The sequence below is a fragment of the Peromyscus californicus genome, unplaced genomic scaffold, assembly GCF_007827085.1.
Source record: "Peromyscus californicus insignis strain IS unplaced genomic scaffold, ASM782708v3 Scaffold_12__1_contigs__length_115047231, whole genome shotgun sequence".
Classification (NCBI taxonomy): Eukaryota; Metazoa; Chordata; class Mammalia; order Rodentia; family Cricetidae; genus Peromyscus; species Peromyscus californicus.
In genome coordinates, this window is record NW_026294413.1 from 80,870,626 (window position 1) to 80,896,216 (window position 25,591).

The 25,591-nt window shown below is 44.3% G+C and overlaps 1 protein-coding gene across 10 annotated transcripts in view; it reads left to right on the plus strand.

Annotated features, from left to right (window-relative positions):
- Positions 1–25,591, plus strand: part of Kat6b (lysine acetyltransferase 6B) — a 188,117-nt gene that overhangs the window by 147,665 nt on the left and 14,861 nt on the right. For all 10 annotated transcript variants that reach the window (XM_052733571.1, XM_052733569.1, XM_052733573.1 and 7 more), the window contains 2 exons: positions 174–335; positions 4,003–4,096. In XM_052733571.1, coding sequence (XP_052589531.1) covers positions 174–335; positions 4,003–4,096 — 256 coding nt within the window. The remainder of the gene's footprint in view (positions 1–173; positions 336–4,002; positions 4,097–25,591) is intronic.

Sequence of the window (25,591 nt, forward strand, 5' to 3'; positions counted from 1 at the left end):
CCAAGTAATAGCTCTTTTCTGTTTACTGCTGTCTTTGATGGAGTATTTTAATCTTACAGTTTAGGACTTAGAAATAAAATTATATACTTTTTAAAATTATATACAGAAGAAACAAGTTTATATCCTAGTGGTATTTTTATGTTAAATAACGTTGTCTGTTTTTCTTCTGCTAGGTTGATGGGAATATGAGCAAAATTTATTGCCAAAACCTTTGCTTGTTAGCCAAGCTCTTCCTGGACCACAAAACGTTGTATTATGATGTGGAGCCGTTCCTTTTTTATGTCCTTACAAGAAATGATGAGAAAGGCTGTCATCTGGTTGGATACTTCTCTAAGGTAAAACACGCGCCAGCACGACCTTCCTTTGCTTCCTCAAATGGTTTGAGTGGAGCCCAGTTCTCTGAACAGGGCTTTTTTATGATGATAATTTGAGTAAGTGGCTCATGTTTCTGAAAGCCTCAGCTTTTTGTTTAGAGCTCGTTTGAAAAGACAAAAAGAAAACAACAGAAAAGGTGCCTAGGCAGTGTGTAGAGGACACCAGCACCATGTGCCGTGCTGACGGTGTCCGGGTGACGGACAACTCATTGCCATCTTGTAGACTGCCTAGCAGCCTCGATTTCCACATGTTAAGCTTGTTCCTCCTTTTAAGTGGTGTCAACATGAGGGTTTCTGTGATGTAGCGTTTACGACCTCAGTCTCTTTGACTCATTTCCTTCCCTCAGTGGTCAACAATATCCAGTGTGTTAGAACTGGTGTTTGTGGGCCTTCTGAGATGGCTCAGTGAAGAAAGGCCAGGCCCCATGTGGTAGGAGAGAGCTGACTCCCAGAAGTTGTCCACATGCACACACCGACATAGTTTAAAAATAAAAACAACACTGGCCATTGATGGTTCGAGCGATAGGTGACTGGTTTGATACCATCGGCTCTCATGCTGCATGCTGCAATTTTCACCTCTAGAGCAGCCTCGCCGTAGGAGACCTACCTGTCTTTAGCAGTCAGCCTGGAGAAGAAAGACCTTGCATGCTCAGGACCAGTGGCTTATTTTTTCACCTGATTTGAGCTCTTCCTTCAAATGTTTCTTCTCAGAAGCTGATGTTGATAACTCACACGAATTAAAAAAGAACTGGTTTTGAAAGTGTTTGCCAGGTGTTCAACTTTTCTTTAGGTGTGCACCTAAGAAAATGGCTATATAAACAGAGAAGGCCCGGCAGATGAGTGACTTTCATTGGATCTGCTTTTCTGTAATGTTCATGAAACACTCCATAGAAGGGATGTTTTCACAAGTGATAAGAAGACGGAACATCTGCCTCATGTAGTGGCACATGCTTCTCATCTTAACACTCAGAAGGCTGAGGCAGGAGGATCACAAGTTTGTGGGACTCTGTTCCCACTCTCTAGCCCTCCATGTCCACTTACCACCACCCCCAAAAAGAAGAAAGAAATGAGAGGGATGTACAGTATATATGAACTCTGCAGCCCGGCTACTTTAAATCTGTGAAACAATCCCGGAACTGAACAGGAGCAAGGACCAATGCTCATGAGATGCTGCCTCAGTGTTCCTGTATACACATTGCTTAAAGCTCTGCACCTTCTACATCCAAAGTGGCCAGAGTTAACTCAGAATGCTACAATAGCAAAGCCACATAATTAAAAAAAAAAAAAAGACAATGTTTTTTAGAGGCTTGTGATGATATTTTTCTCCAAAAAGTACTTTTAATAGTAGTTCTCATACTGTCCTTCCAGTTAGAGAGTAATTTCTTTAAATGTGTGTAAATTCAAACATGGGGTTTAATGATGCCTTGGTTGTGATTGTCTGTCTTTTAATTATCCTCATTGTGAACCTGCTTTGGCCCCGGGACAGGAACAGGAACATGAACAATTGGTAGGGACTCTTAGAGTCTTGATCCCCTGCCTGACTTCCTCCTGGGTGCCCAGATATTTTACCAGAACAAGCTCAACTTTTTCTCTCTACTGTGGTAGCCACTGTGGTCATTTCTTACAATTATGAAATACAAATACTTTTGACAGAAGAATAAAAAACGATCTAAGAAGTAACCACATTAGCACTAGAAGTGCAGATTAAACTATATTCTAACATATAAATGGCGATGTGGAAACCTTTGGCCCTGTAGGGTACATACTAAACAGAATTTCAGAGGTTGTTATCAAAACCATTCAAGAACAGCCACAGAGTATCCAGGATGACCTTGGCAGGTTTTCTGCAAATATTAATGCATCTGACTTTCAGACTGGAGCAAAGGAGGCACACGTGTGGTGTCCAGACTAGAGTTTAGTAGCAGTCACGTATATCTGTGTGTGTGTGTGTGTGTGTGTGTGTGTGTGTGTGTGTGTGTGTTCGTGTTCATTGACTTGGGACTACTAATTAGGCTAGTGTGCTCGTCACCAAGCTCCAGAGATCCTCCTGTCTCTCGTCCCTGGGATTGTGAGTGTGAACCACTCTGCCTGACTTTTTCTTTCTTTTTTCTTTTTGTTTTTATTTGTTGGTTTGTTTGTTTTGAGGCCCTATCTCAAAACAGGTTACTCTTTGTAGCCCTGGAACTCACAGAGATCCATCTGTCTCTGCCTCCTAAATGCTAGGAATTAAAGGCTGCGCCACCACGCCCAGCTTTCTTATTATTATGATGTGGTTAAGGCTCATGGTTGTGGAAGGCCCACGCCAGTACAGCAGGCACTTTATCTGCTGGGCGCTCTTCCCAGCCCAGGAACATCTATAAGGAAGGACGAGAGGATGGCCATTGGATTACATTTCAGTAAGCCATCCGAGGTGGGAACAGTTCTGGCCAGAAAAAGGAATGGCATCACGGATATAAATCCTCTTTGCCCAGAGTACATCTCTTTTTAGATAGAGTGACCCATTTATCTTACTTTGCACAGTAAAATTAATTATTTGAGCCTTTGCCATTGGCGTACACATTCAGTGATGGGCAATTTGTCTTCTAGAGAAAACGCACGGACATTGTTACTTCCTCTTCATATTTTAGAGATGCCACAGACAGCTACAAATACACAAAAGTTGGGGGTTCATCTTCTTTCACAATGAAATTTTTAATTCTGCCCTTTAGACTTTTTTCCACAGTCGTTTCCTGTGGTCTTTGAAGCCAGTTCGTTAAAGATCTGGGGGTTCTAAAGTAATTCTCTGATGTGGTTCTATTTGTGGTCAGCCTCATTTATGGTTTATATTTGGCCAGAGCACTCACAGCCTTAGAAGCCTTTTCCAGATCTTCTCTGTGTAGGTTTTCGTGGCGTCTGTGTACTGTGAATAAAATATTGCTACCCTGATGCTACAGTCTACGAAAATGTCGAATTCTTTAATTCCTGGCGCTGTCTCTTTCCCTAGCCTCCCTTCTGGCTTTAGACTGTTGGTAGTGTTTTGGTCTCACTGTTGTTCAGAGGCTTTGGGGTTTCTGGTTGTCTTTGTTGTTTGATTTTCCTGGTTTGAGATGCAGATTAATTATTTCTGTAGCTTTTTACTTTGCCTTCTATTCACAGGAGAAATGCATTTGCACACATCTACTCGCACGTCTACTATTTCCGTTTCACTGGGGCATTTGCTCCGAGGCAGAAGACAGATTGCCGTTGCAGACTTGTAGATTATCATTTAGCGGGGCTGCCCACCAAATCCTAGCCTACTCCACTGGGCGACTCTGCCTGGTGTTTCTCCATCTCCCGAGCTGGGTGAGCAAGGAGAGCAGTCATTCCGGACTGTCGCTGTGGTCTCACTCCGTTCACATTTCCTAGATTGGTTATTTGTATTTTATGGTCCTGACTTGGTAGACTAAAGACACGCCTGAGAAGCATGGCCAGCGTGGACGGTTTGTTGTCCGTTGATAGTTGGATGAGCACAGTAGGATTACTCTGGTTGATCCTGACCTCAGCCACTGTTTCACCTCAGTGGACAGTTTTGCAAGGACGGTGGCAGGTGCCGGGAATTGCCCACTGCAGCAGAGCTTTGACATACTTGATCTGTTTCTTTTTCTCTCAGGAAAAGCTTTGCCAGCAGAAGTATAATGTCTCCTGCATAATGATCATGCCCCAGCACCAAAGGCAAGGGTTTGGACGGTTTCTCATTGATTTCAGTAAGTGGAGTACTTTATTTATTTTCATAATAGCTGATGGCTGTTACAGGAAACAGTAGCACATAAAGCTTTATTTAAACTGCTGTGTTGTTGTTGTTGTTGTTGTTGTTTGTCAATGGATAATGGGTCTTCTATTTGTATTTACATGAGTTAGAAGATCTTCCTCAAGTGAAACTTTCCCTGGCACCCAGTTGTTACACTCTAGGGAACCGAGACTAGCTCTCACCACAGTGCCACTGGCTCAGAAAGCCATTGCCTGAAATGAACTGGTACACGTGTGTTCCATTCTGTGATGCCTGTGCTCAGCGGCACCAAATAGGTAATCATTTGTGATTTAAGCATGAGGGATCGTTAGCTACAAGGACTTTTAGCTTTCTAAAATTTTGTCAAATAATCGGTGTGGAGCAAAGGAGACCAGGGGTATCACCATTAGAGAACCAGCCTCTGCACCTGAAGGAAAGCTCCGACTCTGTTCCTTTCCCTTTGCTGTTACAAAAGTTATTAGTGTTTGTATCAAAAAGTTCCTCAAGAAATGCTTGTTTTCTGTGTACTTGTATCTGCTGAGCCTCTTTGGATGCTCACAATAATGCACTGGTTATGTTATTTTTTAATGGGTCATTTTTTTCTGTCTTGCTTACATGATATTGGATGAAATAAATGTAAGGAAGGCTGAGGCTACATTTGGAGAGTTGATTCCAATTATCTAGAGATAGTAACATGCGAGTCGGGTATCCTATGATGATGGTGGCCTCCAGCTATATGAGAATCTGTCACTTAGAGCCCTGTGCGTGTTGATGCAGAGATTGTAGTTCCTCTCCTTGGTAGCTGGATAAAGAAACTTTGAGTATATATACAGGAAATACAAGACCCTCAATGTAAATATGCTACAAGGGTCCATAAGAAAGTATGTTGACTCTAAATCTGTATCATTAGATACTGAAATGTTGAAGTCTGCAGATAAAATAACCTAATAATTTTGGACTGATTTGTATAATTTACTGGCACAGAAAGATAAAATTTTTGAAAGAGAAATATTTTGGGTTGATTATTTTTATACTTTCAGATAACGTTTCCAGTCATTAATTTATTTTCCTAGTCTTACTGTTCTTCTGGCCTAGTTATCCAGTAGACTAATTATGCCAAGGAATGCTGCCTTACTGGCTCACTATTTTTACCCTACAGAGTTCTAGCTATAATTAACTTCTTTTTCTTTTTTTTTTTAATCAAACTTTGACGCTTTCATGCATATATATAATGCACTCTGATGGCTCCTTCTTCCACCATCTCTCCCTCTCCCTCTCCCTCGTCATCCCCTTGCCTGCTACTTGTGCGTTCATGTCATCTTTTTGGGTCCCTCTGGATTTGACCAGGGCCATCCGTGTGCCTTTAGCGCCTGGTGGTGACCAGTGGGCACACAACTGAAGACAGTGGCGCCCTGCTACAGTTATTTCTACCTGTCTTGTGCTGGAGTGTTTGATAGTCGCCATCCAGGAGGTACTCCTCTACAGTTCTGCTCTCTGGTATGCATCACAGCCATGCAGGGCTAAAACTTGGGACAATAATCGTGTGCATGTAGAGTAAAGGGACTCTCCAGCATCCAGCTCCAGGCTGCCTTTGAAGCTTTTCCTTGGGCACCTTGAGCATGCCACCATCTCTCCGTCCTTTGTCTGCATCCCCCTTTCCTGTCGTGGCCGCTTCCTCTTTCTTACTCCGCCTATTCAAAACCATGCTCATTTGGTAAGAACTCAAGAACCTTTCTTTTTCGAGAACCTCTTCTCTTTAATGCCCTCTTCTTGAGGTCTGTCTCAGACCTTCTCAGCCATACACTAGACAAGCATACTTGAGCTTTATTCCACCTTCTGTGGTTGTCATCAGTGTCATGCCTCCCAGTTACCATGACCTCGTGGCATAGTTCCCATAGCAGTCTGTATTAGATGTGGTTTTGTTGATAGGAAGGGAAACCCCAAAGTGATATGAAGATCTCTAAAGTGATACTTAAATTCTAAAGGAACTGGTACCACCAGGTAAAAAGTCAAGCTCTAAATACAGTCATCGTGTGTTTAGCACGATACAGCATAATCTGGCCTCGCAGCCTTCTATGCAAATGAACAACCCAGATAACAGACATTCCCTTTAAGTGCTAAATCTTTATTTTATACTATTTAAAAGTTCAGTGCAAGACATGAAAAACAAGTTGACTTGAACTTTCTTTCCTTTGAGACAGCGTCTCATGTTATAGTTCTGGCTGGCCTGGAATTCACTATGCCTCCCAGGCTGGCCTTGAACTCCCAGAGATGCCTGCCTCCACCTCCCGAGTGCTGATATTATAAGTGTGCACCGCTATCCCCCAGTCGCCACACTGTAATTTCAGACGTGAAATACAGAACACAATAGAACCTTCTCTGGGATGTTTAGGGTGATGTAATGAATGCTACCCACTGGATGTGACTAGACTCAGTCGTCCTGACAGTATTGTAGAGCGATTGGCATTGTTTCTCCACTGGAGTGATTATGCAGTGTGAGGAAAGATTTCAGTGTTGTTGGGAGGGAGGACTGGGGATGTGGCTCAGTGGTAGAGCTTGTGCTTAATAAGCATAGGCCCTAGAATCCATCCCTATTGGCACCGAAAGGGATGGGACTGGGAAGTGGTTCAAAGGGCACTGGGGATGTTCTCTCAGAGTTTCACAGTACTCAAAAGAAAATGGGAACTGGTGTAAGTAAGCCCAATAAAAATTCAATTTAAAACCAGAAGAATCCCTTGGCTGACCATTTTAAAGAAGACAGAGTATGCTGTTGAAAAAATTGATAGCATCTCCTTGGGAGTCACTTAAAATAACATTAGATAAATATCTTTCCAGAACTATTTAGATCCAGTCTTTTACGGAAGGAGGGGGGGACGGAGCATATGACCTCTCATCAATTTTGCCTCATAATTCTATGTTCTGGGTAAGAAAGATAAACAGAGGTTGGAAGGTTTCTAAAATATGTTCTGTTTAGTTAAAAGGAACTCTTTTTTTTTTTTTTTTTTTTTTTTGGTTTTTCGAGACAGGGTTTCTCTGTGTAGCTTTGCGCCTTTTCCTGGAACTCACTTGGTAGCCCAGGCTGGCCTCGAACTCACAGAGATCCGCCTGGCTCTGCCTCCCGAGTGCTGGGATTAAAGGCGTGCGCCACCACCGCCCGGCTAAAAGGAACTCTTGATGGTTGGGTTCCATTGTATGAGCCTGGGATCTTTGGATCAAGGTTGTATTTTCACTAAGTCAGATAAACTATAAAGTAGGGAAGTCCTTGTCAATAATGATTGTAATTTAGCCAACATACAGGCAGAGAGGAGGTTATGGCTGCCCACCTGCCCTTGGACTGTGAATATGGTCCAATATAGGATGTGTGTATGAAGAACTGAAGGCACAAGGCTTTGGTGGTGGTGTCCAGTACAGTAAGGAAAGTTGTTCACAGGAGCAAATGCTGCTCTTAGAAGAAGTTGTCTCTTTCTTCTGGGGAAGCCTACTTGGGATTTTTTTTTTATTTAAATTTTTTTCATTTTACATACCAACCACAGTTCCCCCTCCTTCCTGTCTCCCCTACCTCCCCCTCCCCCTCCCCATCCACTCCTTGTGGGGGAGTAAGTTCTCCTTTGGGGAGTCAACACAGGCTGGCATACCAAGTTGGGGCAGGACCAAGACCTTCCCTGTGTCAAGAAAGAGCAAAGTGTCCCACCATAGGAAATGGGCTCTAAAAAGCCAGTTCATGTGCCCGGGATAAGTCCTGGTCCCACTGCCAGGGGCCCCACAAACACATCAAGCCACACAACTGTCACCCACATTCAGAGGGCCTAGTTTGGTCTACCTGGGGTTTTTTAAGGTGAGGTTTCCCAGAAGCTGTTTGCACATCTTGGCCAGAGTGACTGAAAGGTACCATGCCCAGCCTGCTCATAAACTAACTCATGGGCTTCAGGACAGCCTCACATCTCACTTCTTACAGGGGAGAGTGATAGACACGGGCTGAAGTTGATTCCACATCCTTTTCTCCTAGATTCTGAGATTTCTTCCCCTTGAGTCAAAAAAACTTTAAAGCCCTCCTACACACACGCAGACAACTCTCCACCCTCACCAGACATGTCAAGACTTCAGAGAAGCCCACTTCCCACAAAACTTCTGGCACTCTTGGCCGCCCACGGACAAGGAAAATAGCTGCTCTTCCCACGGGGAACAGCTAGGCACTGGGGTGCTAGAATGTTCCTTCCTGAGCCCTGGCCTGTTCCTGCGGTTCCAGCTGCCCAGCAATGCCTTCCTTACATTGTTTCCCTCTTTATTTTGAAAGAAATTTCAGCCTCGACAGGAAAGTTAGAAAATTGTGCCCAGAATTTCCATATGTTCTTTACCTGGATCCCCTGGGCTTTGGCGTTCATTGTGTCCGCTCTTGTATTCTCAGTGTTTCACCCACGTGTGGTGAGGGGGAGCTGCGTGTGTTAGTCCTTCGAAGACGTTCTTCTCCATGCCCCCACAGACTATCAAAGTCAAGAGATTCCTCTTGGCTCTGCACTGTCCTGCCGCACACGCTAGATTCTGATTTTGTCTTGCCAGCTTTTCCTCTGTCTTTTCTAGCAGGGAATACCCCAGTGTTGGTTCCCATGTTCCATATGGTCCTTATCTCTTACCGCATTTAGTCTCCTGAATTTCCCGAGATCTGGAGTGGTATCTGCGTGTCTGTTTTAAAGTTAGGTCCTGGGATACTGTGAAGTACACAAGACACAGTCTGTATAGCGCCTGTCTTTCTATTGGGGCTTCTCTGATGTTTCATCATTATTGGATGTGGGTGGTAAGCTTTAGGGGAGAACTACCAGGACACTAAGGTGTGTCCCCAGTGCATGAAAATTACTTCCCTGTCACGAAGTTCGGGTGGTACCTGCCACACCACCGTGTAATTAGTGTCTGGTAAGAAGACGCCTTGAGAGTACCTAAGTACCTGTTTCTTGGTTTCATTTATGAGAATTTTTTTTTTTTAATTTGGTGTTTGGAGGCAGGGCCTCACATAACCTTGACTGACCTTTGACTTCTGACCCTCCTTTCCCACCTTCTGAGTGCAAGGATGGCAGGTGTGTACCACCGTGCCCAACTCTGTTTATGATTCTTATCTTAAAAAAAAGTTTCCCAGGGACTGGAGAGATGGCTTGGCAGTCAAGAGCACTGGCTGCTCTTACAGAAGACCTGAGTTCAGTTCCCAGGTCCCCCCATAGTGCCCCACAACTGTTTGTGATTCCAGTTCCATGGGGATCTGCTGCCCTCTTCTGGCTTCTGTGGGCACCAGGCACTTCCATGGCACACAGATACGCACGCAGACAAAATACCCAAACCCATAAGAATAAGAAATAATAAAATGTTTAAAAGGTAGAGCTTGGTGGAGGGAGACTCTCGGCAGCAGCCTCCAGCCCGTGTGCACACACAAAGAAATGGTTAGACTTCTGCCTGTCGTTTTCCAGTTAGAGGGTTTCTTTTTCTCCGTCCATGGTGGGTTTTTGGTTTTGTTTTTAAGTTAACAGCATATGAAAGTTGTATTGAGAGTGACGTCCCTCCACTCCCTTGACCTTCCACCCATTGCCTGACCCTTTCCTTTCCTGTAGGTTACCAGCCGTCTCCATTGCTAGTGTGTCTCTCCTGGCCTGTCTGTCTGTACAGACAAACACGTAGGTGTATGTTTTCTCATTTTTTTATTATTTTTTTTAACATGAAACATATCACACTATAGCCTTTTGAATTTTGTTCTTTTTCATGTATTAGTCTTTAAATTGATTACTTGATATAAAAATTCTCTTGATGCACATTGTGTGTATGTATGTGGTTTAGTCATCTATCCCTATGCGTATATAGGTTACTTCTAGTTTTTTGCTATGTGTTCGCACACAAGTCTATGTGTACATATAGGTGCCTAAACATCACAAAACTAGTGAATATGGAGGCCAGGACCTTAAGATGTATTTTATTTTGGTTGCATGTATGTGTGTGTGCTTGTTAATACGGGTTCCCTCGGAGGTCAGAGACTTGAGGTCCCCTGGAGTTGGTGTTACAGGAGGTTGTGAGCTACTACTCTACATGGGTCTTGGCAACTGAACTTGGGCCCTTGGAGGTAAAGTTATCATTCTTAAAGGCCTGAGCTGTGCTTGGTTCCCGGCCTTCACCTGTCTCAGGCCTCAATGATTGGGATACTGATGTGTGCTCCACTGAGTACCTGAGTACCAGCGACTGAAGTGAGGACGCTCTTGCCGGTGTCCGTGTGGACTTGTCAGCCAGCGGCGGCTGTATATGCAGCATGTTGTGTAGTGTGCGGTCAGAGCCCACAGGAGACTGTGAGCAGAGTGGCTTGGGGAGCACAGAGACATCAAGAAACCTGTCACAGACCTTCAGTGTCCCAAAAGGAAAGGGTAAGAGGTGTACTCGGAGGACTGTGACTTAGACAGAAGGAAAAGAAACGAGTTTGGGCTGGCGAGGGGCTTAGTGGGTAAAAGTATGTAATGTGCAAGACTGACAACCTGAGTTTGGTCGCCTGGATGGAATCCATGGTGGAAGGAGAGATCTGAGTCCAAAAAGGTGTGCTCCCCCCCCCCCCCCTGTACATGCGTGCACATACACACACACACAGAGGACACACAAAGTAAAATTCTAAAAATAAGTGGATTTACTCCAGAATGATGGCTAACATCTGTAATTCCAAACTGAGGCAGGACAGTTGCCGTGGGTTCTAGGCCAGCTTGGACTACAAAATGAGACCCTGTCTCAAAAAAACAGAGCAGAGAACAGGGAGAACTGACTCAGAAAGCTTGGCCTTCCAGAGCTGCGAGCAACATGGGTGTAGTTTTCAATTTTTCTTTTTTTTTAAGATTTAATTTATTTATTATATATACAGTGTTCTGTCTGCATGTACCCCTGCAGGCCAGAAGAGGGCGCCAGATCTCATTACAGATGGTTGGGAGCCACCATGTGGTTGCCGGGAATTGAACTCAGGACCTCTGGAAGAGCTTCCTGATGCTCTTAACCTCTGAGCCATCTTTCCAGACCCCATGGTTTTCATTTTAAAACTGTAAGACTGGGACACACTGGGACTCGTGTGTGTGTGTGTGTGTGTGTGTGTGTGTGTGTGTGTGTGTGTGTGTGTGTGTGTGCGCGCGCGCATGTTAGGCAACACTGATAAAAATGATGGAAATGAAAACAAAACTAATATCCAAATGCAGTTTTTATTACAAAATCATAAAAATCAGTGAAATTAATTATACTTCCTTAGCTACAACACTGAAAAGCTGCTAACTAGAATCATGGACTCTAGGGTTGACAAGATAGCTAGCTCCGTAGGTGAACGTGCTTGCTGGATGACCCTGATGACCTAAGTCTGGCCCCGGGAACCCAAAGGGTGAGAGAGGAACTGATTGCTGATAGTTCCCTTCTGACCTCTGGGTGTACTCCAGTACCTAAGTCGGCTGACATACACATCCACAATGAGGGTGACCAAGTTATTTTAAGGGGGTGTCTTTCAAGACAGTATCTCTCTGCAGTTTTGGTGCCTGTCCTGGAACTCGCTCTATAGACCAGGCTGGTCTCGAACTCACAGAGATCCGCCTGCTTCTTATGAGGGCTCCAGCAGTGCTGGCGCACGCCTTTAGTCCCAGCACTCAGGAGGTAAAGGCAGGTAGATCTCTTATGAGTTTGATACCAGCCTGGTCTACCAAGTGAGTTCCAGGACAGCCAAGGCTAGTTACGCAGATAAACCCTGTCTCTAAAGACCAAAAATATTTTTTATAGGAAAAAACTTATATATACATCATACACACACACATTTATATATTACTTTAAAAATGGCTGCTTCAGGGTGGCAGAGATGGGCCAGTGGTTATGAGCACAGGCTATTCTTCCAGAGGACCCAGGTCCAGTTCCCAGCACCTACATGGTCTCTCACAAGTTTCTGTACCCCCAATTCCAGGACATGCAATACCCTCTTTTGGCCTCCTTGGGCATCAGGCACATGGTGAACAGGCATACATGGGGGCCAAACACCCATACACATAAAATAAAAATTAAAGGAACAAAAAAAAAAAAAAAAACCAGGCCTAGTGGCACATGTCTTTAATCCCAGTACTCAGAAGACAGAGACAAGAAGGTTGTTGAGTTCGAGGCCAGCCTGGTCTATACATAAAGTTCCAGGAAAGCTAGGCTGCACACTGAGACCCTCTCAAACAAGCAAAAAGAGTAGGCTGCTGTTTTTCTTAAGAGCCTCCACAATTAACGTAAAACTTAAAAATGCTTTTAGTCAGAAATCTCAAATGATTTCAGTCTTCTCCTTCCCCCCACCCCCTGGAGCTGAGGACCGAACCCAGGGCCTTGTGCTTGCTAGGCAAGCACTCTACCACTGAGCTAAATCCCCAACCCCAATTTCAATCTTCTAAAAACTGATTTTATTTTTCAAGTAAAGTTTAATGTTGGCTTGTCTCTTGTAAGAAGTAGGGTTTGGGGCTGAAGAAATGGCTCAGAGCTTAAGAGCACTAGCTGCTCTTCCAGAGGTCCTGAGTTCAATTCCCAGCAACCACATGGTAGCCCACAACCATCTGTAATGAGATCTAGTGCCTGCAGGGATACGAGCAGACAGAACATTGTATATATAATAAATAAATAAATCTTAAAAAAAAAAAAAAGAAAAAGAAAATCTTAAAAAAAAAATTAGGGGCTGGAAAGATGGCTCAGTGGTTAAGGGCACTGGCTGTTCTCCCAAAGGAACTGGGTTCAAATCCCAGCACCCACATGGCAGCTAACAACTGTCTGTAACTCAAAGATCTGACCTGCAGGCAAAACACCAATGCAGATAACATAAAAGTAAATAAAAATTTAAAAAGAAGAGGAGAAGGAGGAGGCGGAGGAGGAAGGGTTTGAGTCCCATGGGCAGTCTGTTGTAACAGGGCCGTGCGGAGCTACTCACCTGTCTCAAAGGACAAGTGTGAGCACGTTGTCAGAAGCTGTTTCTAGCCGTGCTCGGCGGTGCCGAGACACCACACTTCTCCAGTGATGGTTTCTGGGCATCTTGCGTATGTGGATGACTTGGTCACTTTTTCATCAGTGACTCAAGAATGGGTCCCTGTGGTAAGAAATAGTTGAGGTGACCAGAATTCCAATACTTGTCATCTTGTCCTGGCGACCTTATCTCTTTACCCTGAGAGCCAGATAGATTTGGCATAGTACATGATAGGTCGTGGTCTTAAAGCTCCTACTCGGGACGTATTCTCTCGTGGGTAGACTTCCAAGAAGGTATGTCACCCCAACCATCTGAGCCTGGGAGGCCAAATATTTCAGGGTGTGTTTAGAAGAGAGAATGGCTGACTCTAAGGATGATGTTACATGGCTGAAAGCCTCCTCTGCGCAGTGTTAGTGAACTGAATGAATGATGGTCCTGTGGAGTTCACATGTGCCACTTACGGCAGTTTTGTTTTAATAGTTACGTTTTTAAAGTGGCACTAACCATTTTTAAAAGACCCCCCCCCCAAAAAAAATAAAAAAGGCTTTCAGCTGAGCACATAGAAAGTCTTTTGACAGATATTATGTATATGTGTTGGGTTTTGTCATTGTCTCTCACCAAAAGAAAGCTTTCCAGAAGAGCCCGGCACTCACTGGCCCTTTATTATCTGCAGCAAATGATTACTGAATTACTTCAAGAAGAACTTGATCGGCTCACTCTCTTCTCTCGTGTGATTCTTAGGGGCACATCTCTTCCCGGGGAAGCTGACCAGCCTGCCCTCTGAGGTCTGGGGCTTCTGTGGGAACACAGGCTCTCTTTAGAAAGAGAAAGGATTGTCATTCCCCACTGCCGGGCTTGGGCAGAGAGGAGAGAGGGTGACCGAAGTCACATGTACACTCAGTCGGTTGAAGGGGCTCTTATCTTCCCCTTCCTTTTCTCTAATCAGACAGTACGTTTCTTGTCGCATTTATTTTGGAAGGAAACTCCAGTGTTAGTCCTCAGAAACTGTCAAGCAAGCGCTCGCCGCTCCTTTTCCCTGCAGCTGCCCTCCCTGGCCAGTGCCGTCAAGGCAATCATTAAAGAAAAATAAGATGTCCTTGTCCAGAGGTGCTCTGGTCCTTCCGACTCTGAGATAGGGACATCTCCCGTGACACTTGGAAGATCCTAGGCCCTCCGTTGTCATTGGGTTTCAGGTCCCTGGAAGACTTGTTCTGATCTGTGTAATCAAGTGTAATGATGACATTTTAATAGATGCTGGTTTGTAATATAATAAAGAAAATGACTGTTTTTCCTTATTTTCGCATTGTAATATGTTTCACTAAAAGCCTTTGCCACTAATGTTTTAGTACATGGAGGTGGTGTGTGATGTATTTTAGTATGATAAAGATAACATCAAGGCTGAAAATTGAGTTTGTGGTGATTTATTCAGCAGTTGACTGTTACTGAATGCATTGAAATGCGTTGCATGAGGCGGTGCAGCCAATGATTTATTTATGTATCTTTTTTCAAAGAAACTAAGTTTGTCATAAATAAGAGCAAATAAATAGTTTGTATAGAATAGTTTGTATTCATTGCTTCAATGAAAACATTGTAAATATGAAACATACGGTCTGCAGTCTCATTTTTTTCTGAAAGCTACTTTTTGCTTTACAGAGCTTGGAATTTTTCAGGTTTTGGCATGCAGGTGGGTTTTGTTGTCAGATCTTTGTTCGGATTGCTAAGCAGTAGGCATTTTCAGTGAGTCACGTTGGAACCCACGACTGGACAAATTGCATTCGGATAACAAGTGAGCAACAGCCCGGTCAGGGGCAGTTGAGTGGAGCCTTGGCAGTGGTGTCCTGAGGACAGGGATTTGTTCAGTGTTGAATACCCAGCCCTAAGCACAGTGCTCGTCACACAGTGGGCATGCAGTAAAGATCTGTTAAGGGAATAATAGAATGCCCGGCCCTCCTTTGGATTGCTGGTAGCACCTCGCAGGTACACCCAGCTAGCTTCTGACGAAATCAGTTCTTGATCTGAGCTTTGTGCCTGTCTTTGTCTTGTCACATGTACATCTTTGTCCCTCCGTCTACAGACATGCATAGGGTTCATTTCTCGTCCCCGAAGTACTGGGTGTGAGGGGAACACACAGGGCTCTGCAGTGGGAAATGCTTCCAACTCTCTTTCCCTGGCCCAGCTCAAGTATTTATTTGTAAGGCGGTTTTTCCACTGTTAGAACAAGATCATACAAGGCTTTGTTCTTTTTTTTTTTTTTAAAGGCAGGGTTTCTCTGTGTAGCCCTGGTTGTCCTGGAACTCGCTCTGTAGGCCAGGCTGGCCTCAAACTCAGAAATACGGGATCAAAGGCGTTCGCTGCTACCAGCAAGACTTTGTTCATATTGGTTGAAATTAGTGCTCTGCCTAGTTTTGGTTCCAAGGTGACTGTTACCCTTAAATGTATTTTCCAGCTTATAAGAGAAGCAGTCAGTTTTACATAAAAAATAAATAATTAAAAGCAAAAACATTTTCCTATAAAAGGAGGCTTACCCCTTCAGGACAGTTCTGAATAACGCAGATATCTTCCGATGGCCAGAAGGTTTTCTTGCTTGCCACTTTTAAAAGAAAAAAATACTTGTTTTGGGAGAAAAGTTTTTCTTTATTTGCTTAGAATTGTGTTAGAGAAATACAGTTAGGGATCATATTGACATACTAAATTTGTGTTTAACATAGTTTTATGCTAATATCATACTACACTGTAATATTTAACAATATAAAAACTTATTTTTATAATTATTTGAGTCTTGCTTTGAATTAACATTAGAAGAACCTTTCTTCAACAAAGGTTTACTGTTTTTTAAAGTGCATAAAAGTAATTGAGTATATTTTAAAAATTCTTTTACTTACATAGCCACTTGTCCATATTGAAACAAATATGCAGCATAGCTATGCTGTTGAAGGAACCAAAAATAATGTTGCTAAAACTGTGAGAAAATATAATGCAGGTGGATCTAGGAACTAGGTAGAATCTTTGTGTGGAAAAGTGTTCCGAGCTGCAGAGATGGCCCTTTGCTTACAGTGCCTGATGTACAAGCATGAGGTCCTGAGCTTACTTGTCTAGCATCCCCATGAAAGCTCAGTGCAGTAGTCCACACTATAACCTCGGGGCTGGCGGAAGTGAGTTGCAAGGAGAGAGGGGTAGATGCCTGGAGCCCGCTGGCCAGGCAGCCTAGCCAAACAGGTGAGCTCCAGATTCCTCGAGTCCCTGTCTCAAAAAAAGTGAGGTAGAAGAGAGATCAAGGAAGACACCCAGAGTTGACCTATGGCTCAAAAAAAAAAATTGTCCCTGTCATTCTGGGAAGTAAGGAAGTAAAAATTATTAGGATCATATTAGAAGAACTAAGGAGTTACCTTGAAAAGCCTCCTTGGCAATAAGTATGTTAATAAAGATGATTATTATAATAGACTGAGACATGTCAAATTCAGAAGTAATAATGAGACTGAAAACTAATCTGAACAATGAGAAGAACCAGGCCATTGTCCTGAAACTGGTAAATGAGTACCTTTCTTCTGTGAGCTGTGCCACTAGTTGACCAAGTAGTCACAAGGGAAAACGTAGCAGCTTGTGCAGTCTCCTCCCATGAGTTCATGGGTGGGTCCACACGGCGAATGTCAGCAGCTGCGAACCGCAAAAAGAGAGGCAGACAGACAGAATCAAACTGCTGCTGCTGCTTTGGAGGAAATGGCGTAGAAGAACACACTGAGCAGTAACAAGTGTGCCACTAGGGGAGCCCCAAGATCAAGAACAGATGGGGGGGGGGGGATGGAGTAGAAGCAGAGGTCCACACATGAAAAGAAATTAAGTTTTTTCTTAATGGAAAAAACTGTATTAGCACCTGGATATTTTGGTGGTGAAAGTATAACAATAATAATAATAGGGGCTAGAGAGATGCCTCCGTGGTTAAAGCACTGGCTTCTTTTCCAGAGGACACAGGTTCAATTCCCAGCTCCCACATGGTGGCTCGTAACCATTTATAACTCCAGTTCCAGGGGATCCAGAGCCCTCCTCTGGCCTCTGGGCACCAGGCATGCATGTGGTGCACAGACTTCCATGCAAGCAAACTCTTCATAAAATAAATAAATCTATTAGTAGGAATAATAATAACCTATCAGGGATTGCCAGAAAAAGCCCTGATAGTGGTTACTTACAAGAGAGAGGAGGGGAGATTGCTTGGGACAAACAAGGTTTCTTGGCAGTGATCAGCAAATTCTATGTCATGGTCCTAGGTGATAGTTCCAAGGACAGTTGTCATGTGCTAATCCACTAAGTTGTACATCATGTGTACTTTTCCGTGTTTGTGGGGGCATGTTTTGTTTTAAACCATTGTTTTAATGTGGGAGGTCACACGCTCTATAGCATCTGTTTGATGGCTGTGACTCTTAAAACTGGACAGCCTTTTATATTTATTGGTGGTATTACATCAGGGGTGTTGTAAAGAGAGATAGTTTTTCACCTTTACTACTTTACATAAGAAGTGTTAAGTGTGTAAGTGCTTGGTGCTTGGCGCCTGCTTCCTGTCAGCCTTTGCACAGCTGTTTGTATAAGCGTGAAGGGGGTGTACCAAACATCACTGGGCTCAGATCCTCAGGGCTCAAGTTTCTTAGAAGAGATGGCATTCTTCCGGAACTTCTGCTTCTGCCCTTGAATATAATTGAAGAGTGAAGAGTGATGACATGGAACATTGAGACAAGAAATATTTATATGGGGGCCTGAGAGATGGCTCCTCTCCCACAGGACTGGGGCTTGGTTCCCAGAACCCACATGCGGCTCACAGCCATCTGTGACTCCAGTTCCAGGGCATCCATCCTCCCTCTTTTGGCCTCCATAGGCACCGGGCACTCACAAGGTGCACAGACATTGCATGTAGGCAAAGCATAAGAAATAATAAAAACAACTTTAAAATTGAAATGATAATAAAGAAATGTTTGTACAGCGGGCTGGGCTGGAGGGAAACTCCGTACCTGAGGCCAGAGAAATGAAGAGACATTACAGCCTTAGGATTGGTACTCTGTTCACTTTCTGTTTCTTAATATCCAAACGTAACACATATACTCCTGTCACACACTGCAAGAGGAGTAAGGAATGTCCTTTCCTCCTCCTAGGATGCCGGGTCCAGTGCACTTGGGAAATCTGGGCATTTAGTAGATGGTGCTTACAGAAGAGAAAATGGGAAAGAAAAGGGTTCAGTTGCCAAAATGAAGCTGAGCTGGGTGAGAGCACACCCAGAGTTGGCCTGTAGCTTGTATCTGTGCACGCGTGTGTGCTCACACACACACATGCTCACACACAGAAGATGGCCTTGTATTCTTCAGTCTAAAGTCCTGCTCTGTGCTTTGCCCCACTGCTGGATCTTTTTCCATGAAGTCAAGGAAGTTAGTAATGGTTTTCCTACCATAGCAGAAGGTTCATCAGAGGACTCTGCCTTCCACCCTGCAGCTTTTCAATTGTCTCTAGTTAAAAGCTTACAGACCATAGCAAGTGTTTTTAGTGAAGAGAGGAGAGGGATGGCGCTTGTGAGTTTGTTTTAAACGTCATTTAGAATGCTAACAGTTTAGATAGCTCTTTCCTGAAGAGAAGTCACCAGGTTTCAGTACTACTGGGAGCTTTTCAGAGAATTTTCTTTGAAATACCTTCCTGCCAAGTTTTCATAAATTAACTTACCTTGACCTCATCAGACATAATTAAATAGCTGCTAACCGGTTAAAGCCAAGGAAACGGTGATTGCGTGTCTCAGTCTCCATTTCTCTGCAGATTGCACGGGAAGTTTGTTTCTGTTCTTCAGCAGGGTAATTACAAGAGACAGTTACATAATTTACAGTTCAGTGTCCTCGTCCATAATCACACACTCCCACCTTGGCATACATACCCTCCTGAGATTGTCACTGCCTTTTGACTTGTAAATGGTGATTGCCATGTGATCGTTGACAGTGTAGCATTGAGTTGAGTTCTCAGTGATGAAACTTCAGCTGTAGCCATTACCGTGTGTTTGAGTTCTTGTTGGTTACGTGGTTTGTGGCTCTTGGATGTGACAGTTGCCTGGTAGTGAACAAATTAAACTCCCTGAGCTTTGTCTCTAGTTAAAATATGGAGAGCGGAGTCGGGCAGCCTAATCAGAACGGTGCCTAATGTGTGTGCACTCAGATACTCAACCACCGAAACCTTCACGGTACATTCCGGTACTCTGAAAGTTGGAGACTTGGGGATTCACAGTGACTACACAATATAAAGACTCGTGGGGATGGTAATTATGATATTGTGGCTGATGCTGTGCTCATATTAATATGTTGTTATGATACTGCTGTTACTCAGCTCTAGCTGCTTCCAGCGTTGGCCTCAGTCTGAGCAGCAGACAGAACTGTGTCTCCTTCAAAGGACTCAGACAGATGTACTGTCTGCAGGCTCAAAGATGAGTCATCCATGTCTTTTAATACTGCCAGTAATGGGCTGGGCACAGAGGCACACACTAATGCCAGTGTACTGAAGGCTGAGACTGTTCCATAGCAAGATCTTGTCTTTAAAAAATAGATCCTCACACTTGGGAGATGGAGACAGGTGGATCTCTGTAAGTTGGAGGCCAATCTGGTCTACAAAGCAAGTTCCAGGCCAGCTAGGGCCACATAGTGATACCTTGTCTCGAAAGAAATGATGATAATAATAATAATAATAATAAATCCTTGTTATTGCTTCAGCTATACATGTAACTGAAAACCCTCCTAGCGTGATATTGCATATATTCTTGTTTTTCTCACTGATACATCTAACACAGCCAGACTAAACTTAAATCCCTCCAGGACCAAAGCCACTGGCAAGTCAGTCCATCACTTAACTACATGTCCCACCCTACCCTGGTTCTCACACCCAGCATACACTCTCACATCAGCAGTGGGCCGAGCCATAACCCTGACACAGCTGTGTATTGCCAGCGGCTTTGTACCTCAAACTACGTTCGGAGCATTGAGAGGTAACTGAGGGAGGGGTGGAAGGATTTGCTTAGCTGACCTGGGCACACCAAGGATGTTCCTGAGCCTTCCACCTTAAACAGTTCATTTATCAGATCTCAGAAGGGCTGGGCTTGGATTTTAGAAAGTTGTCTCAAAGGCTGACAACTCCTTCTTGAGATGTACTTTGTTTGAAAACAAAGGGAAAATGGAAAGGGATTCGTTCTCCCACTTCTCCCAAAGCAGCATCGGATACAGTCTGTGTTTGCCAAGTGAAAGCTCAGTTTCCAGATCTGGGTGCTGGTGTGTGTACACACACACGCACACACAGAGTATATTCGGAGGGTCATGAAAGAGAGGAATGTGGATGGAGAAAAAGAAATCGAGTTACACGTCTAACTTCCAGCCACCTTGTCTTCTAGAACCTGGGTTTTGTTTTTGTGGTGTTGGGCGCTGAACCTAGCTTTGCACATGCTAGGTAAACACTCTCTGTTGAACTACATCCCCACCCCAACACCCCCCTTTTTACTATTGATATCAATATATTGCCCAGGCTGGCCTTGATCTTTCAATTCTCCTTCCATAGCTTCCTCAGTTGCTAGGATGTATAGGCTGTGCCACCAGGCTGCCTCCTGAGCCTGATTCAGAAACAGTGGCAGCATCTGAGATGCTTAGGGACTGGACTCAGCTAGCTCAGCTGCCCCTATAGAGCTTTAGGCCTATAAAAGTGGCCAAAAGGAAGCCCACCTTTGCTTTTAGTGGTGGTATTTATAGGTCAATTCAGTTGTGATATCACAGCAACAAGATTGTGTCGTGGGTGTTGTGCTGTAGGTGCACACAGCCATTTGCTGACAGTGTGTATTCACACCAAGTGTGAGAGCTCAGTGGAGGATTGGAAATCCTGTAGCTGTTCAGTAGGAAAGTCTCGTCAGGATTTTGTACTTACATGTGACAATTTAGGTTTCGGTTTGGGTAGCAATCCCAGGTGGGTGGAGAACAGCAATTTAGGATCCTGTTTTGCTGATAAACATACACACACATATATAAAATATTTCTTCAACAGTCTCTAGTGTGATAAATTTTTTTTCTAAGTGAATAAGTTTAAAATGGTAGATTACTTCTTAACTTTTGTTTTTTTTAAACTTTTGCTCCTCCTAAGATATTGTAGAATTTAAAATAACGTTGTTGCATTTACCGTATGGGGGGTGTGTGCATGCCTTTGTCATGGTGCCCTTGTGGAGTCAGAGGGCAGTTTGTGGAAGGCAGTTCTCTCCTACCATGTGGGGACCAGGGATTCAGCTCAAGTTGTCGGCAAGCACTTTGACCTGCAGAACTTAAAAGCAGCATTTCCCATTCCTGTCAAAAGCTGCAGCTCCTAGTACTCTACCATCTCCCAAAAAACTGCCTCGAGGGACAGATCCGCTTGACTGATGTTTGGGAAAGGTGGTTGGCTGTGTGAGCAGTTCGGTTACTCGCAAAATACGTTTATGTCAACATTTTACTTTTTTTCAATTCTAAACATTTTAAAAATCTTGAAATGATTTTAGTTTGGTCACGTGATGTTGGCAGAGCGTTGTCTCTCATTCTATACCATTTTGTCCTGTATCCCAGGGCCTTATTTCCCTAACAAGGAAATTAGAGATTGGATTCATTTCGTGATTGATCATCTCAGGAAAAGTTCTCTCATCCACTGAACCAGGATCTAGCTGGTAGTGTCACACCTTACACTAACACACTGTCACACCTTACACTAACAAACTGTCCTAGTTAGCTTCAGCTGTCAGCGTGACACAGCCAGAGTCATCTAAGAAAGATTAGCTCGGCCTGTGGCCATGTCTGTGAAGGATTGTCTTAATCAATGACTGATGTCGGAGGGCCCAGCTCCGTGTGGGCAGCACCACCCCTACACAGGTTTTATAAGAAAGATAGTTTAGCAGCCACAGATGGTGGCACACACCTTTAATCCCAGCACTTGGGAGGCAAAGGCAGGAGGATCGCTGTGAGTGCGAAGCCATATACATAATGACCTCTATGAAAGCCAGGACTACATGGAGAGACCCTGTCTCAAAAAATTTAGAAAAGAAAAAAAAGAAGAAAGCTAGCTGAGCATGGCCCGGAATGAGCCAGTAAGCAGTATTTCACCAGTGGTTTCGGGTTCAGTTCCCGCCCGGACTTGCCTCAGATAAACCTTTTCCTAGAATGCAAGCCATATATACCCCTCTTTCCCTGAGTTGCTTTTGTTTAGAGTGTTTTGTCACAGCCACAGAAAGGGAAACTAGGAGATCACCAGCCCTCAGTTGGGTTCAACTGAAAGAGGCCCGTGAACTGCATCCCGCACACCCTCTTCCTGGCTGTGCTTTACCTTCTGCTCAAGTCTCTCACTAGACAACCCTGCCACCACCTTTGGCAGGGGGTTGATGCTGTACCCCTTTAAGATTCTGGCTTAAGGGCAGTTCTCAAGACTTTTACTTAATAATATCTGACATCAAGCTGTCCTGAGATAAACAAGAGTTAAGAGTGACATGAAGTTTTTTTTATACACCTGGAAGTGACTCTACTGTCCAACTATGGATGAGACCCATAGCTAGACCAAAGGCCAGGGAAGGGAGCTGGGGAGACCTCCCATTCCACCGGGTGATCAGTTACAAGACGGCGTTTTTACAAGACAGTGTTGGCTCATCTTCATTATGTGGCTTTGTCATGGGGATTTGTCTCTGGCTGCTTCATGCAGCAGATGCTGCCTGGCCATCAACTCAGCTGCGCATCACACATGGGCAGCACCCTCCGTGATAGGTACTGCAGAGGGAGGAGAGGCCGGCTATCTGTGAGTGGGTGGCTAAACACCTCTTCCATTGGTACTGATGCAGATTGACAACGCCTTCAAGAGTGTCCACGACCATCGGAACCATGGAAATTTTTTGACAAACCCCAGCATGGTCTGTAGGCTTGAACACATATACTATATGGCACCAGGAAGTCACATCTCCAGTATAAGCCTCCCTTTGGGAGGAACTTGAAGAAGACCATTCCTCTCTGGAATAGTTGTTGGGCAGTAGGGGATATTCAGTAAGGAAAACTAGTCACCTCATTCCATGTAACTGAGGAAGACCTTAGCACTGTAGTGGTATCTAGGAAGCTAGTGCATCTTTGAGAAAAGATGAATAAGAGTATGACTTAAAGAAACAGCCTGAGATGTGACCCAGGGCAGCCAACAGACCTTTCCCAAAGACATGCTGTCTCTACTCACTCGCTTTCCCTGGCTCAGGCCATTTCCCAGGACACACACACTTGAGCCTTCTAGAATATATGAGTCTTTGTTATATTTGTCTGGGGACAGCTCATGGTTCTGCTAAAGCCTGAGGCAATCATTGTGTTTGTGGTTTCACGGGCTAGTTGTTTCTTCAGGGTAGTCATTGAAGTTAAGTACTTGATAGCCAAAAGGAATTGGGGTGCAAACCATGTTTGCCGGGAATTTTCAGTAACTAATTTCTTGAGATTATTCCTGAGGCCAAAGGGGGAGGGGCACTTTAATTAAATTTGTATTTTGCGTGGTGGGAAACTTAAGACAGTAACTGGTCTTCGGGCATCTCGAGCAAATAGAGGAACAGGAAGGAGGCTCATCTCTGTCAGGCTCCAAAGAGCAATTTGACTCCTTTCTGTCCACATTTTCTTTATTTCCCCTGTTAGGGTTTTTATCATCTAAACGATTGCCTCTAGATTGTACTCATTCATTATGGTGAATAACTCTTAATAGCTCATCTTTAAGGCCAGCACTATCTGTGTGCTTCTTATTAACCCTTGTAATGCTTCCAGTAACTTGAAGAGACAAATGTGACTATTAGCGGCCTAGTCTGAGTGAGGACTCAGACCTACGCAGAGCTTAAATCAATGTCTGTGGGTCACATAGCTGCTACATGGTGGGTCCTGAAGTCATCCACTGCAGTGTTGGTGGCTCCAGAGCCTGAGTGCCTGGCTCCTTCCTTGTGAGCTGCCTCTGTCTGTTCCATAGATGACAGTCTGAAGTTCTCATGGTCCCGGCCTAGCTTTGAAGAGTTCTCACTTTTCATATAATACAGGTAGTGTCAAGGTACAATCCAGGCAGTCCACAGTGCCATAAGTATGTCAAAGTGACGTCACTTTCCCCTTTAACTCTTCTTCATTCATGACTATAAAGTGGAGTTTTCCAGATCTGACATGACCTGTGATAAACACAACAAACAGATTAAGGACAAAAGTAGACATTGACTAGAATGTAAAAATGTAAAGCAAGCCTTCGCCTCACTATTTTGTTTATATTTTAGAAAATACAGGGAAGGTATTTTTTATTATCTAAAATTATAGTAACATCATAAGGTTTATTGCTGTTTTAAAATTAATAAATGTCACTTCTCAGTAAAACCAACAGATACAGTCTTTATAAACAAAAGCTCTTTGGAGTCTTAAATAAGGGTTTAAAATTCAAAGTCCTGAAGCCAAGCCAGATAGATGTCTTAGAACCACTGATTTATATAGTATACCAACCCCGGCTGCTCGAGTGTGTATCTCTGTGGTAGGAGACCTGGTTAGAGATTCGTGCCCTCGGGCTCCCTCGGGACCTTCCAAGTTGGAATTCCTGTTGTAGCCAGAGTTCTTCGCCTTGTAGTAACACCCAGGCATAGAATGGAGCAATCAGCCACTCGGGTGACTCTGGCTAACAGCGGCCTGGAGGGCTTTTAAAAACCCATTCTGTTCTCCACGGCCAGGAACTGGCGGGCCTTATTCATCCATCCCAATTGTGCCGGCGTCTCTCCCACTTCACAAGCCTGTTCCCTAGCAGCTCCAGAGTGGTTCTCAAGGACATTGACCTTGAGTCACCCTTGGGGCCTAGTGAAAGCACAGGGGCTACTGCCTGTAGAGATTCAGATTTGTAGCTGGGGGCCGGGGGCTAAGAGCTGCTAGTCTAGTGGTTGCTGGGTGTTTAGTCCGGTTGTTACATAGTTACATAGGCCCATAGACTCATGCACTGAATTTAAACAGAGTATAGGCAGCCCCTCACCCATCCCAGTGCTGCTAGCCCAGGAAACAAATAACAGACGGCAGGGCCCAGTGAACTGCCACCCCCGAGGAGCTGTGTGGCTGAAGGCGTCGGGTTTCCTCCTCTCTTAAGTTGCCATAAGCCTGGCGTCAGTTCCCAGGCCTGCAAAGGCCAGGCTGTCCTCTGATGGGGGCCTCTCAGTGGAGCCTGCTAAACTAAACAGGTGTTTGGTGAAAGGGGTGTAATCCTTGGAGATTATCTTCCCCTAAAAGCAGCCCAAGACTCCGAATTCACATAATCCAGACAGATGGGAGTTGGGGTTGAGGAGCTAGCCAAAGTTTATACTTCCGTGTCTGGGGAAGTTCAGATGGTTTGGAATCAGCTGACAGATGGAAGTGTGCAGAGATGATGGGTGACACTGTTGGTGACGGACCTTCATCTCTGTCACATGCGCCCTTGCCTGAGAACACGTTTACTCCTGCTCCGCTGGGTCATCGTGAATAGTGCTTGTTCACAAGG